Consider the following 16,086-nt stretch of genomic DNA (forward strand, 5'->3'; position numbering starts at 1 on the left):
TCAACAAGCCAAAAATACCCTGCAAACAAACGACGTCAGACAATCCCCAACCTCTTTTGTCGCTGAAACACACACAAACAAGGGGGTTTTTTTTGTGTGTGATGGGGAGGGGGGGGAGATTGATCATCATAAACCATCCAGTGACACACTATTATTTCTGACTTTCAACCAAACCACATCACCCACAGGGGAAAATAAAAAGAACAGGGCTAGATCCCCTCACAAGGTACAGGCCCGACAGGCCCTTTGACACTGCAACCAGACAAAATAAAACCGGGATCCTGTTGCAAATTCCGAACTCATTCCTTAAATACCGATCAAACCACCACCACCACACACACACAAAAAGAAAGGTCGACTTGGAGAGTCAGGAAACTTCAAAATAAAAGGGGAACACCCCCAGAAACCCGTCACACCATCACACCAGCTTCTGAGACAAGGGATTAAAGCCAGACAAACGTTTTTGAAAGAAAACCCACCAGGTCAGTTATCGTCTCATGAGTACCTGGAGATAGAAAATACCATGACATGAAAGAAATCCGCCTGCAGTGCAAACAAACGGCGCAGTTGACAGGAGAATTAAGAGGCGAGACAAAGAAGGAAGGGGGGGGGGGGTTGGAGAGAGAGAGAGAGAGAGAGAAGTGAAGCCCCTCCGCGGGGACCTTCGCTTGTCTGAAGGATACAGTTTAACCACGTCGGTGTCCATCCGTCTCTTCCCAGGGCTCGGGGAGGACATGGCGATGGTGTTGAGGGCGAGCTGGCTGTTCAATCCTCGGCTGGGCCTGTCTTTTCCTCCGAAGCCCCCCCTCCTCCTCCTCTCCCCTCTCCTCCACCACCACCTCCTCCCCGGGTGCACAACACAGAACCACAAGCAAACTCTCTCAGGTGGAATCGAGGCGCGGGCTCCCCTTCGCGGGGGGTTGGGTTGGGGAGGGGGGGGGGGAAGATGTATCTATTTATCGGCCCGCGAGACGGGGGGAGGCGCCGGACGGGCTTCCACTCCCCGCTCTCGCGCTCTTCACTCGGACGACGCCACTTTGTCCTGGCCGGCCTGCGAGCTGCTCCTCTGCCCCGTCTGCGAGCTTCACTTGAACGAGCGAGCGCGCTCTGTGATGGCGGCTGTTTGTTTTGGCCCCTCTCCTCACACGGCGATCCCACCGGCACCACCCTCCTCCTCCTCCTCCTCCTCTCGCACTTCCCCCCTCCCTCTCCCTCTTTTCCTTTACCACCTCTCTCTCTCTCTCCGAACTCTTCTCTGATCCTGAATCTTCTCTCCGACACTCACCCGTGACGTTGTTATTTGTCAGCGTCGCTGTACGTGCTTCACCGCCCCCCTCCTCGAAAAGCCTTCTGGGATTTGTAGTTTATTTTTGATCAACTCAACGTTTCTAGTTCTTGATGCCTGCCTGGTCAGTCTTTCATTGCCAAGCTCAAACCTTATGCGCTCTTTCTCCTAACTCATAATAACCCTGCATTAATCTTTCATCTTGATATGTTTGCACTATATTATAATGTCATTTCAGATTAGTCAATAAAGCTTTTTTTTATCCTCAGTTGAATTTCATTGTAATTCCTTTTCCAAGTTATTTCCTTCTCCAAATTTGGACTCTCTGCCAAATGCTGTGAAGTCTCGCAGAATAACTAATAATCCAACATTTATTTGAAATGATCGGTGCAACCCATTTGTTAGCTTATAATGTATCCCACAAAGCAAACTTACATATAGATATGTTTTTGGGAGATAAATTGGGAAAGGTAGGTTGCATACAAGCACTTCATCTTATTTGAAATACTAGAGCTCTGCCCCATGCTGGAGGGGTAGGCTCAACAGCTTTTGAAAGAGCTTTCAAGAATGCTCAAGTGACTTCACTAATGACTGTTGTTTACAAAAGGTTTACAACAGATGAAAGATCTTGTTGGAAGAGATTGTCTAAGAGGGTCATGTGGTTTTGCAAGCAGAGAGATAGAGAGAGAGAGAGAAGCAGGCTTTCTCTGAGAGAGACAAAGTTACAGCCAGCAGAAGCAGATGGGACTGGAAAAGGACAAGCTGGAAACCCCATTTTGGAAGATGGCCTGGTTAAAGGCCTTGTGGTCCATGCAAGAGGAGAGGACTGGCTGTCTCATGTTTCACTTGGAATAAGGGAAACAAAAAAGAACTCTGTGGTGACCTGAAAGAAAGAGGTTATCATCTGGAAACCCTGACGGGGCAAGTTTCGTCAGCAAGAAACTGAGGTGACTGATGGAAGTACATCGGTTGTAGATGTCCTGGAACAATAAATATCACTCTGAAAATTGACAAGAACCTTGCTGAGCAGTAGCCCTTTACCTTTCAAGCACCAAAGCTTGGTGAACTTTATACATGTTAAATTCTGTGCACAGTATTAGAATTGCCTGCAACCAGTGAACTTGGAGGAGTGAGAAGCGAGATTAGACTGTGAACCAAAGAACTTTCCTGAACTTACACACACATTACATACACATGCACTTAGAATTAGAAGGGGGGGGGGTTAAGAAAGTGATGTTAAAGTTTGATTCTATTTTCATGTATAAAGATAATTAAAAGCAACTTTTTAAGTAACCATTTGTCTTGGTGAATATCTATTGCTGCTGAGTTTTGAGGTCCTCTGGGCTGATAACATAACAAATGGGTTTAACACGGTTCCATTGATCATTTCAATTAAATGTGTTTGAAGTATTACAAGCAATTATTGATGTAGTTTTATCTTTTTTTTTCAATTTTTTGGCGTGTGCTGTCGTGTATACAAATGAACTATTATGTAATTGTTAATTCTGTATTTATGCTTATGTTAAACTCGTTATAAACTTGTATGTTAAAAATATTTTTAAAAGAATCAGAATCAATTGTCGCAAAATATGTTGTTTTGCCACAGCATCACAGCGCAAGCCTTTATATAAACCACTTTACAAATATAAAATAATACACAAGAAGTCAAAGGCAGAGTCTTTGGTTCATTCAGGAATCTGATGGCTTTGTGCTGCTGAGTGCTTGCCTTCAGGCTCCTGTACCTTTTTCCCTGATGGCAACAGTGTGATGGCATCATGGCCTGGGTCCCTGAGGCGGGAAGCTGCTTTCTTAAGACACCATCTCTTGTAGATGTCTTCGATGGAGTGGAGGCTGGTGCCTGTGATGTCACAGGCCAAGCTAACAACCCATTGGAGTTTTTTTTTCTTGTTCTGAGCATTGGCACCTCCATACCAGACAGTGAGGCAATCAGACAGAATGTTCTCCACAGTACACCTGTAGAGGTTTTTTTATGGTCTTCGGTGACATACTGAAGGGCTCAACTCTGAAATGTTAGATTTGTATCTTTATCTTTGTTCTATAAAGGACACTGTTTGATCTGCTGAGCTTTTCCAGCATTGTGTTTTTACTTCAACCATGGTGTCTGCAGACTCCAATTTTTTCAATAATATTTTCTAAAAAAACTATTATTTTATTTTTTAAAAATAGCATTACTCATTTGCCTTTGTTGGGGAAGGGAGTAAGTACAAACACAATGGAGAAACTCAGCAGGTTAAACAGAGCGCTTGAGATTTCAGATATATTGTCAGAGTACATGCATGACATCACATATTACCCCGAGATTTTTTTTACTGCAGGCGAGGCAAAATTACCACTTTTTGGTAGTGCAAAAAAACTACACTATATACACATGTAAGCAAAGAACTGTAAACAAACTGCAATACAGAAAGAAAAAAAAATCAATAATGTGCAAAAGTAAGAGTCCTTAAATGAGTCCCAGATTGCATTTGTTGTTGATGAGTCTGATGGTGGAGGGGTAGCCACTGTTCCTAAACTTGAAAGAGCAAGTCTTGTGGCACCTATACCTCTTTCCTGATGGTAGCAGCAAGAACAGAGCGTGTGCTGGGTGATGTGGATCCTTGATAATTACTGCTGCTCTCTGAAGGCAGCGTTTCCTGCTGATATTTCAATGGTGGGGAGGGTTTTACCTGTGGTGTCCTCAGCTGTGTCCACTACCTTTTTCAGGGGTATAAAGCAAAAATAAAGAAATATAATCAATATTTTGATCTTGATGCAGCAGATGACTCCCTCGGATACACAAGTGAATCATAGGTTGACTTGAAAGGACTATGTGGGGCTCCAGATAGTGACGAGAGAGGAGGTGTATGTGCAAGTGTGTCACTTTCTGCAGTCACAACTCAAGAGAAAGGTACCAATTATTCCAAAATTATGTAAAGATGTATCGACAAGGCATGTGCTTTAGAGTAGTAAAGCCTGACGGGAGATATGGTTTGACTGAACTAGTTATTAATCGAGTTAGCAGGTTTCAACAGATAAAGTAGGGCTTTCTACGGCCTGGTCAGGTAACTGATGGTGGTATTATTTGAAATCCTGCGATCTTGGGGTTTGTAGCCAAGATGGCGGTGCGTATTAATCGGTAGCAACGAGGGGGTGCAGAATCTGGAGAAGTGGAGGACTAGAGGGTGGGAAGATCACACTCTGACTGAGAGGAAGAAGCTGAGAAGATGACCCATGAGGACAGTGACCATGGCTTCGGACCAGTGAGGGAATTCTGTGGCTGAGGGACCAGTGCATGGAAAGGGCTGCTGGAGACTCGAAGTGATGAACCTGCGGTAGCTGTGGGCTGCTGGAGATTGTTTTCGGGAGACTTGTGCCAGGCTGCAGACTGCTGGAGACTGGCTCGAACTGGTTGGAGGGGTGCCAGATATTGGAACCGGGATGTGAGGAAGGGTGGAGAGCACTGAAGGGTTCCTGACCATGTTGGAGTTTCGGATCTAAAGCTGGAGATGTCAATGGTTTGGACTGAACTCTGTGTAGCTGAAGGCAAATCTATGGACACTCAGTGACTCTGGGGGGGGGGGGGGGGGGCCTCTCTTTTGCTTCTCTCTCTCTGACTGCAAGTCTGACTGTCTGCCTTTCAGCAGGCAAAAAAAATTCATGTAATATGACACTGTTTTATTACTATGATAATAAATTAAATCTTGAAGGATGGTAAATAAATGTGGAAATGAAATGAGCATTAAAGCAATTTTTTATAAAATTGAAGCTCTAGAAGAGAAATTAGCGATCATATGGAATAGAATATATAACAATGGCAAAATACCAGAAAATCGTTTAAAGACAGTATTCATTGCACTGCCAAATAAACCAGATGAAACAGAGTGTGGACAACAGAACAATCCGTTTAATGAGCTACCTCACAAAAACTCATCACGCTCACAGTAAGAAACAAAATTAAACCAGAGCTCAGTGAAGGGTTTTGTCGAAGGCGAGGGAATATCATCAAAAAGTCTAGAAGTACAAGGCCTATATTTCTGTTTCATTGACGACACAAAACCCTTTGACACAGTGAAACACCAAGTCATCGTGAAAATGCCTAAAAATATAAATAGAGATGGAAAAGATCTAAGAATAATCAGGAATCTCTACAGGCAACAAAGTGCAGCCATATGGATGGAACACGAGAATGGGGAATATCAGCCAATAAAGCGAGGAGTCAGACAGGGTTGTATTCTCCCTGGATTTGAAAACATCATGAGAACCATACAAAACCTACCTGGAATAAGTATAAGAGGACACAATATCAACAACCTCTGCTCTGCAGATGATACGTTACAAACAGTGAAGTAAATTTACAGAAATTAGTATCTACCATCAACACAGAGAGCGAAAGATTTGGCCTAACTTTAAACAAAGAGAAAACTGAAATAATGGTATTATCAAAGAAACGTGATATTCCAAATTATAGGATCATATTGGGAAATGAAATCCTAAAACAAGTTTACAAGTGTGAGGGGTGCTGGACAAAATGGCGATTCTCTGTCTGCTTTATGGTAGACCGAAGTTAAAGAATTTCATATACATTCTAAATGTAGTTTGCATGACAATAATGGAACTTTTAACCTTTACAACTTCAAGTACCTTGGATCACAGGAAACTTCTGATGGGCAATGCAAAATAAACAGAAAAGCAAGAATAGTAACGGCAAGAACAGCTTTTATGGAAAAACATGAGAAACATCCTAATGAACAAGAAAGTAGCAATTGACATCCACCACAGAATTCTCAGCTGCTACATTCTTCCTATATTGATGTATGGCTGCAAGTCATGGACCATCACAAATGCCATGGAAAAAAGAATCATGCAGCAGAGATGTGGTTTCTCAGAAGAATGTTGTGCATATCATATTTGGACAGGATAACAAACAAAATTCTACGAAGAACTAAAACAAAACGTACATGATTTAACAGAATCATAAAACAGCGATAAAATTCTTTGGAAACATCAAGCAAAGAGATACATTAGAACATTTGGTTCCATCTGGAAAGCTGGAAGGAAAAAGTAGCAGATGTAGATAGAGAATGAAAATAAAAGATGGATTAATACCATGGTTAGAAACAGAGGAGGCAACTACTACAATTCGGAGGGTCAGAGATAGTGAAGCATAGAGAGACATGATTGCCCATGCCGAACAGCAAGGCACCTAAACAAACGTTATAAAATTACTTAAAGTCCACAAATGCAGAAGAAATTGAATTTATTTACTGCTTTATCCAGAACGCCCCATATACCCAAGCTTTCATGAGTGTATTGTGTAATGTAGGAAATGAAGAAGGCTGTGTTCTTAGCCGCTGCTCTACTCATTTTACAAGTATGACTGTGTAGTTCAGAATGACAATAATACCATCTACAAATTTGCCGATAATACCATGGTAGTGGGTTGTATAAAGGAAGGGGATAGATTGAAAACTTGGCTGAATGGTGACACAACCACCTTCCACTCAATGTCACTAAAACTAAGGACCTGATTGTTGACTTCAGGAAAGGAAAACCAGAGGTATACAATCCAGTGATTGTTGGGAGATCATTGGGAGATCAGAGGTGGAGAGGGTGACAAAATTTAGGTTCTTGGGAATCACTATCTCAAAGGATCTTTCCTGGATCCAACACACCAATGACATCATGAAGAAAGCACGTCAGCACCTCTACTTCCTCAGGAGTTTGTGGAGGTTTAGTATGACACCAGAAACCCTGGCAAATTTCTACAGAGATGTGGTGGAAAGTGTGCTGATCAGCTGCATCATGGACTGGTATGGGAACAACAATGCCCCTGAGCATAAAGCCCTCCAAAACCTAGTGGATACAGCCCAGGACATCACAGGCAAAACCCTCCCCACTATCTGGAAAGAGCTGACAATTACAACATTTAAAAGGCTTTTAGATGCGTTCTGAGATAGGAAAAGCAAAGAGGAATATGTAGGGAAGTAGGATTAGCGTGGACAGGCCTCATGGCATGACTTAATGTATTTTGTAACTATCTGTACAAGAATCATGGAAAAAATATTTTTTTTCACAACTGCCAATTTATTTCATTTGTAGCTTAGTTTGGTCATTGCACTGCCAAATAAACCAGATGAAACAGAGTGTGGACAACACAGAACAATCCATTTAATGAGCTACCTCATTAAACGGAATTATTTACACTGAATAAAAGTTGTGGCTTTACCTCAAAATTGGTCGACTCCTACATCAAATTGGAATAAAAATGGAAATAAAGACATTGAAAAAGGGAGAGGTGTTTTTATGTATGCAAAATCATATTCAAAGCAACAAATTAATAAAAGGTTCACTTGACAAAGACAATGTAACTTGAAACTAACAAATTCAGTTTGGTTAGAAGCTGAATAAAGCTAGGCCGATAATATTATGTATCATTCATTGTTGTAAAGCAGGTGACATCCTGTGATGTCAGTGAACTTTGAACATACTTGTAAGGATCCTGGACAATGATGCAAGTACCATAGATGTCAGCATATAAGGCGACCCCCAGAATTTCCACTTAAAAAGTAGGTTTTGAGCTAAAATCACTGTATAAGACTACTCCAAATGGCACTTAACGCTGAGAGCTTAGTCCATTACCAGCCATCCCACTGACCAGTGGAGTGATGCTGTCACAATATTTTAAAAGCAAATTACCTATTAAAGGTTTAAATTTTATTAGCATATTTTAAAATAAATCACCATTGGCTCCTTTAACAGGCTATTAAAAGCCTGGACAGAGCTCATGGTAGTTGGACTGGTGGCTGGACCCCACAGGGAAGCGCTGAGTCTTCGCTGTTTGTCAGCTGTTAGAAATGCAACTGGTGTATGCTGTTAGCTTCATTTGCTGTGCTGTTATTTTAAGGTACGTTAGACAGGTTTATAATACATTTTTATTCTTCTAATATAACATTACCATCAATCCAGCTTCCCAAACTTAAGTTTCAGTTGAAAAATATTTAGAGGTAGAACTGAAGGAGTTTTATGGTCAGATTTTATACTTGGTGTATAAGACAACCATGGTTTTGGGGTGACATTTTTAAGGTTCAAATACCATCTTGTACGCCAACGTATATGGGTATCTTAAACCTCTAAATGACCAAAGAATCAGACTATGATAACTGCAACAAGAGGGAGCTAGCAACCAACTGTTGATATTTCAATGAGCCCATTATCAGCATTCTGGAGATCACCATTGATCAAAAAACTAACTCAACCACCCATATACAAGAGCAGAGGCTAATTATCCTGCAGGAACTGACTCAGCTGCTCAACGTCCCAAAGCCAATTCACCATTTACAAGGTACAAGAGAGGAGCTTGATGGAATCATCACCACGTGTCTGGATGAGTGCAGCTCCAATGACTCTCAAGAAACTTAATGCCATCTAGGATAAAGAGTACACTTGATTTGTCCTCCATCCACTTCACTTACCATTCAATCCCTAACATACTGGCACACAGTGCTTGCAATGTATATATCTACAAAACAAACTGATGTTACTCACCTTGGTTATTCTGACTGCAACTCCCTAAATTTCCAATTCTTCCCACCAAGAAGGAGACGGGCAGCAAGCACACATAAGCATTTCCACCTATATAGCATATCATCTTGACTTGAAAGTATATCGGTGGGACTTCATCGTTACTGGCTTGTCGCTATTTTCTCAAGAGCAATGAAAGATGGACAATAAATGCTTGCGATTGACCCTTGGGTACTGAGAAATTAATAAATAAAAGTTCAGATTTTGAGTTGATTCATGTAATCTCATTAAAACTACCCCAGTTGCATTCATTTTTCTGTATCACATATAGAATCAGGACAGCGAAGAAGAAAGATATTTGATTTTTTTTCAATTTAATCCATTGTCCATTTTTTTATTGACTTTTCTTTAAACTCTTAAAATACAAACTTGGTGTCCATTGCCCTTCCTGATCACTAATTGATAGCTTAACCTATTCCCCATTATTTAAGTATTTGGTGCTGATGAGATCAGGGGTTTCGAATCTTTGCATAAATAACCCAAATCAAGAAATTAATTCTCATCTAAGGAATCTGTTAATTCAAACAATGCCAAGGGTATTTAAGGATTAAATAAAATATAAACAAAATATGTGATAAATATTCAACATAATGAGGAACTTTGAACAGATATAGAGGTTACAGGAATGCAAGAAGCACGAGAAGAATTGGCAGAATCCACAGACACTTGATGTCTCTGAAGAAACAAATGCAACATCTTGTTTTAATTCTCTTTGGTGTTACATTTCAAATTTCAGATCATCTTTATTGACAAAAAATTATTTTAATCTATTCTCATGAAGAACATTTAAATATAAAAGTTAAAGCATTCCACCCCCTTCTATGCTTCAATGATGTGTACCTAATTACAGCATTTAAGGTCATGGAATCTAAGCATCAAAATACCACAAGATATACCATTATTTTCCGCAGGGGGATGTTTAACAAATATCCCTTTCTGAGATCATATATACAATTTGCTGATCGACTTTCCCAGTCCCCTGATATTAATCAGTTTTCCTATCTCCAAAAACATTTAATGGATACTAGATAGCATCTAAACCTTAAACTTTTCCTTTTCCAGAGACAAAGCTCTCACTTCAGAACTGCATCACTTAAGGCACTTTCACATTACTTATTACCACCTCCCTTATGAAGATCCCATGAAAATTTTTTTTTAAATTTAAAACACAATAAAATACAAAGTAGAAACATACATAATACATATGTCCCATCCCACCGCCCCCCCCCCCCCCCACCCGCCATTAACATTCTTTGAAGAAATTCAGGGGAGTCTATTTTAGTTCTGACCAACATTTATCTTTCAACCAATGGAGCTAAATCAGATTATTAGGCCATTAACACACTGTTGCTTATGGGACCCTTATTGGCGCTGCACATCCTAGAGTAAAAAATGACCATGGAAATTTAGCTAAATAGATAATGACTTAAGAGTGATGAGAATGTGAAATTCACTGACATTGGAAACAGTTGAGGTAAATGGTGCAATTGCATTTACAAGCAAACAAGGTAAACATATGAAGGGATAAGGGGCTATGCTGAGAGAACTGGGTGAAGAAGTTCAAAAGAAGCACAATAGCAGGAACTATGTGTTAGCCAAATGACCCGTTTCTTTGTTATCCTTTATTTGATCTGGGATAAATGTTTGACTGCATTTTTGAAAGATCAGCAATTGATTCTCCTGGAAAGATGCTCGAAAATCCATCCTCAACAAACAACTAAACCAGGTTCTTTTTAATTCAATATTGACCTTTGCTATACACAAATTGATTACTGAGTTCACTTAAATTATAACAATGCAGCTCAATGTATGGGAGTCTGTTGGTCAGAGCCTGGCAACTCAACTTGAAACTGACTACATTCTGATGAAACATTCAGATTGGATTGAATTGTACAGTACAACCTGGTTCTCTATTTTATCCAAGTTGTGAGGATTTGCTTGGTCATTTTCGTCTTGGGGTTAAGAATTACTTTTGAGAAATGGAAGATGCTTCTCAACTCTAGGACCTTTGCCCGAACTGCATCATTTAATCTTGTTCTTTCCTGACTTGTCACTTGTAGATGGTGGAAGGGCTTGGGAGAAAGGGCTTGGGAGAGTGCAGTTGCACAAATCCAACCTCTCTTTGCCTTGTTCCAGAGCCGTAGCACTGTGTTTATCCATTTGTTTCTGTTTAAAAGTCACTCACAGTGTAATGCTAACAATAATTCAACAACTGTAACTGCTTTAAATGTCAGATGGAAGTGGTTAGACTTCATCTTGTTGGAAATAGTTTCCACACATGGGCAAAATGTGCATTATTATGAGGTGTTGTAATGGAATTCAATAAAGCTATCCTTAAAGAGCATCCCAGCGTGAGCCATTCTGATAGATGCAAGGTCATTATTTAAGTAGCTGAAGATGGTGATGGATGCACAATAAGGCTTGGATATAACTCTATCCTTCAATAGACACCTTGGCAATAATTATGGTACCAATGACTCATCAGCACCAAATTGGTTAAAGTGAGGAGAAAGTGACATTGATAGAAGCATGTGGGTTAAACTATTGATTTACTGTAATGGTTTGTGATTGTACCAATATGTCACATTTGTAATTATGAATATATTTCTAACCTGACATGGTATTTGAAAATGTTGTCTAACATCATACAGAGAGCAGAATGAAAATAAGCAAGTTTGTTTGGATTTATGATCTGGCAGTAATTGGTTAGAGCAGTGGGGTAAAGCCCTCCAAACAACTTATTAGAACAGTTTTCTGCACCATTGTTGGATTCATTGCCCTAATGCATAAAGTCAACAAGTTGTTTTAATGTTTATTTTCTATATTCCCCTTTCACTTCAATAATCCAAGTTTAAAGGTACATGATCACAGTTGATCTTCCAGGTTAGGATATTGGAGCCCAATCAAAGATGCTGCACCTCTGTCGTTTTTCATATATTTAAACAGAACATGGGCCTTGCTTTTGAGGAAATCATGTAGAAATCCCTCCAAATAAGTAAAATGTCAGCAAGGTATTTGACTGTGGGAGGGAACTGTTATAGACCAAGCCAGAAGTTCAAGACCCTTCCAGGATCACTGTATGATAAAAAGAATGATTTCTTATGTCAAGCCAGAGGAATATTAATGTCATATAGGAAGGATATAAATATAAGGTAGAGAGGGTGCAAAGAAGGTTTCCTAAAATGTTGCCTGGATTGCAGTATCTAAAATAAGGGGAAAGATTGAGTGGACTAGGATTTTATTCAATGGAGTGTAGAAGGTTAAGAGGAGATTTGATAGAGGTATTTAAAATTATGAAAGGAATAGATAGAGTCAATGTGAATAGGCTCTTTCCCCTGAGGTTAGGGGAGATTGGAACAAGGGGTCATAAGTTAAGGGTTAGGGTTAGGGGGAAAAACTTTATAAGTAATATAAGAGAGTGGTGGCTGAGTGGAATGACCTTCCCAAAGAGGCAGTTGTGGCAGGGTCAATTCTGTCTTTTAAGAAGAGGTTAGATGAATACATGGATGTGAGGGGGTTGGAGGGTTATGGGCAGGGAGTAGGTAGGTGGAACTAGTTGGAGTTTCACAACTTGGTGCGGACTAGAAGGGCCAACATGGCCTGTTTCCGTACTGTAATTGTTATATGGTTATATGTTATATGTTAATTGTTCCATCTCATACTGCACTGTTTAATATTCTGCTGCTTTATAATATAAACATTGGACGGTTTTGTAGGACGATGCCTAATTCTATCTCAAACACATGGCGCAGAGAGGTCTTGGGCTTATACTAGTATTTATGATCCACAAACTACCAGCCCCCCCACATCTCCATCGGGCACACAAAACTCAAATCGGTCAACCAGTTTACCTATCTCGGCTGCACCATTTCATCAGATGCAAGGATCGACAATGAGATAGACAACAGACTCGCCAAGGCAAATAGCGCCTTTGGAAGACTACACAAAAGAGTCTGGAAAAACAACCAACTGAAAAACCTCACAAAGATAAGCGTATACAGAGCCGTTGTCATACCCACACTCCTGTTCGGCTCCGAATCATGGGTCCTCTACCGGCATCACCTACGGCTCCTAGAACGCTTCCACCAGCGTTGTCTCCGCTCCATCCTCAACATCCATTGGAGCGCTTTCATCCCTAACATCGAAGTACTCGAGATGGCAGAGGTCGACAGCATCGAGTCCACGCTGCTGAAGATCCAGCTGCGCTGGATGGGTCACGTCTCCAGAATGGAGGACCATCGCCTTCCCAAGATCGTGTTATATGGCGAGCTCTCCACTGGCCACCGTGACAGAGGTGCACCAAAGAAAAGGTACAAGGACTGCCTAAAGAAATCTCTTGGTGCCTGCCACATTGACCACCGCCAGTGGGCTGATATCGCCTCAAACCGTGCATCTTGGCGCCTCACAGTTTGGCGGGCAGCAACCTCCTTTGAAGAAGACCGCAGAGCCCACCTCACTGACAAAAGGCAAAGGAGGAAAAACCCAACACCCAACCCCAACCAACCAATTTTCCCCTGCAGCCGCTGCAACCGTGTCTGCCTGTCCCGCATCGGACTTGTCAGCCACAAACGAGCCTGCAGCTGACGTGGACTTTTACCCCCTCCATAAATCTTCGTCCGCGAAGCCAAGCCAAAGAAAAAAAATGATCCACAAAGTCTCTGCTCATCCTTATTCATCTCAGACTACCTGAATAACCTTCCATTCTTTTCCCCCTTGTGTGCTATCTAAATTCTCTTCAGTGAATCATTTTGCATCCCCCACAGTAATCATAGCCTGCACCAGAGCTGTCAGGAACAGTGTAGTATGTATAATGCTAATTTGCAGGTAGAGGGTCAGATTGGGGGTGGACAGGAGGACAGGCATTTGCTTGCATTATCTTTTCACCGGTCATTTGACTGCTATTCTAGTCATCTAACAGACTAACATCTGTGTGAACGCTGAACGACTAAAGGAACTGCTCACACTCACCATTCGAGACTCTCATATTTATGAAACAAGATTTATTTGTATGTATGAAATTTTATGGTGCATATATATTGTCTGTATGTGTGCTATGAATCTGCGTATTTTGCACCGAGGACTGGAGAATGCTGTTTCGTCGGGTTGTACTTGTGCAATCAGATGACAACAAACTCATCTTGAATATACTGAGTGATTCTAAAATCTGCAGTCATTCAAGAACTGTTCAATTGGGGATATTTAATTATTTACAGATTATTGTACAGGAGACATTGGATTTCCCATTAGTCCCTTTCTTCCTTATTTCCCTGTAACCTATTCCTTCCCACATACCGAGCAACTTCCTTTTTATTCTTTTGCCATTTATTGACACCAGGTAAGTTTACATCAACTTACCAGTACACCAAAACGATGTGGGAGGAAACAAGGGAAACCATGCAGGCGAGGGAGAAAGAGCAAACTCCACACAGTGGAGTCACAGTGAAGCAGCAGCACCAAATGTTGTGCTACTCACAGCTTGACAGCAGCAAGGAGGCAGTGAATGCTTCTATAAATTGAGGACATGTGAGGAGGGCACCAAAGAGTTCTGGTTCCTATTACATGAGCAAGGGCTGTCTTATGACTGGCTTGTGTAACTGATCCTCAACACTGAAACTATTCATGAAGTTCAAAGGACATTGTTAAAAACAGCTTATGAACTCGAGGTGAACTTTTGCTATCTGTACTCCCCATAGGTTTCAGTTACAAATCAGTGTTTTCTCTTTCATTTGAATCTGCTTTATTTTTTCTTTGCAGGAGGAGTCCTGTTCTCACTGATGCTGTGAAGTTTGTACCATGAAGGGGCAGAGTAGAGCAGCGAGGGACAGAACAACCAGGCAGAGGATCAGGCAGATGGGTTAGAAACCAGGTCCTGATGGAAGAACTAGATGCGAGATTTTTAAAAAAACGTGCTTGAAATAAAATTGTATGATCAGGAATGGAGTGCCTAAATAGTGGTGGTAGTAGATGCAATCCAGCTTCCAAAGGGAATTGACAAGGCTATGGGAAAAGAGCCAGGAAGTGAAATTAGTCAGATAGCTTTTTCCTGACATAGTTCTAATGGGTTGAATGGCCTTCTACACTGCAAAGTGTTACAATTGATTACACAGTTGTGGTGTTAGAAACCACACTGTATTTCTTTAACCTAGCATTTTCCCCTCTTGTTACTTTCTCATTGGAATGTGTGTTTGACAATCTTGGCTCCACCAATCTCTCCTCCATCATTGTGTTTGATATGGCTCATAAAGTGGGGGTACAGTGAAGGGCACTGAAGGAAGTACACAGGCTACCTGTATTTATCCTGTAGTCTTATCCAAATCAAAGCAGTATATTAATCAGTCCATAATTCCTTCCCTAAACTTAGCATTGTAACTCCTGTTTTCTCAGCTATGATATCACTGAACGGCAAAATATCCTCAACAGGTAGAATAGGTTTCTCTTGTTTCTGTATTTTTAAAATTTACTTTCACACCCAGGCCAAACTGTCTTTCTAACCTACATTTGATGTTCATGCCACATTCCCTTCAACCACAAAGGCACTATGGCAACTTTTCATTGGGTTACAGGGGCAATTATCACAGAATTAAAACAAACCAGAGCACAACAAAACAAAAATGATAAACGAGATTAGAAAAAGCAATCATTATTCAAACTGCTGTGGAGTTTTAGTGTATGCAAAACCAAAAGAAAGTGTTTACCAATTAAGTGGAGACATGAATCAGTGAAGGTAGGTCCCTCCTGTGTGGGTTGCACCTAAGGACATGTTAAACGTAGACCAGTTCCATTCTTTTATGCAACATTTTTCTGATTTTGAGGATTTTTAAAAGAAACCCGGAGATCATTTTAAATCTGTCAGTTGATACAAAAAGATCTGAAGACTGTACCAGCAGGAAGCATTCAGAGCAACCATCTACTCAATCCATTGGATGTGGAGGAGGCAAAACCAAGTGGACATCAAGACATTTCTTTCTCCCTTTTTCTGTCAAGGATGCTGCACCTCTGCCGCCTTTCACGGAGGACTCCCACTATACAGAACATGGGACTTGCCACTGCCGGAATATTCGGAAGACTTTCTTCGATTTTTCTGAAAGAGACTAACCATGAAAGAAAATGTATGAACAGGACGGCGTAATACTAGATCTCCTGTTAGGGAATGAGCTAGGTCAGGTATCGGACATTAATGTTGGAGAACAAATTGGGTCTAGTGATCATAACTCTGTTAA

The 16,086-nt window shown here is 40.9% G+C and overlaps 2 protein-coding genes and 1 long non-coding RNA gene across 8 annotated transcripts in view; 1 reads left to right on the forward strand and 2 right to left on the reverse strand.

Moving 5' to 3' along the window:
- The window catches only part of ube2h (ubiquitin-conjugating enzyme E2H (UBC8 homolog, yeast)), a 58,348-nt gene extending 57,172 nt beyond the window's left edge, over positions 1-1,176 (reverse strand). The window contains exon 1 of one of the 2 annotated variants that reach the window (XM_069909338.1): positions 684-1,176. In XM_069909338.1, the coding sequence (XP_069765439.1) occupies positions 684-736 (53 nt within the window). In that variant the 5' untranslated portion in view covers positions 737-1,176. The remainder of the gene's footprint in view (positions 1-683) is intronic. The other variant, XM_069909336.1, reaches the window with a different exon arrangement.
- Positions 1-14,802, forward strand: LOC138748707 (uncharacterized). The gene is made up of 2 exons (XR_011348223.1): positions 1-482; positions 14,621-14,802. It is a non-coding gene; the product is annotated as an uncharacterized lncRNA (long non-coding RNA).
- zc3hc1 (zinc finger, C3HC-type containing 1) overlaps positions 5,135-16,086 on the reverse strand; it is a 26,781-nt gene continuing 15,829 nt past the window's right edge. For 3 of the 5 annotated variants that reach the window (XM_069909330.1, XM_069909328.1, XM_069909329.1), the window contains one exon: positions 13,852-15,957. In XM_069909330.1, coding sequence (XP_069765431.1) covers positions 15,889-15,957 — 69 coding nt within the window. In that variant the 3' untranslated portion in view covers positions 13,852-15,888. Of the gene's footprint in view, positions 5,382-5,984; positions 9,041-13,851; positions 15,958-16,086 lie in introns of those variants that run through there. The other 2 variants (XR_011348222.1, XR_011348221.1) reach the window with 2 other exon arrangements.

The sequence above is a fragment of the Narcine bancroftii genome, chromosome 13 (genome assembly GCF_036971445.1).
Source record: "Narcine bancroftii isolate sNarBan1 chromosome 13, sNarBan1.hap1, whole genome shotgun sequence".
NCBI classification, from domain to species: Eukaryota; Metazoa; Chordata; class Chondrichthyes; order Torpediniformes; family Narcinidae; genus Narcine; species Narcine bancroftii.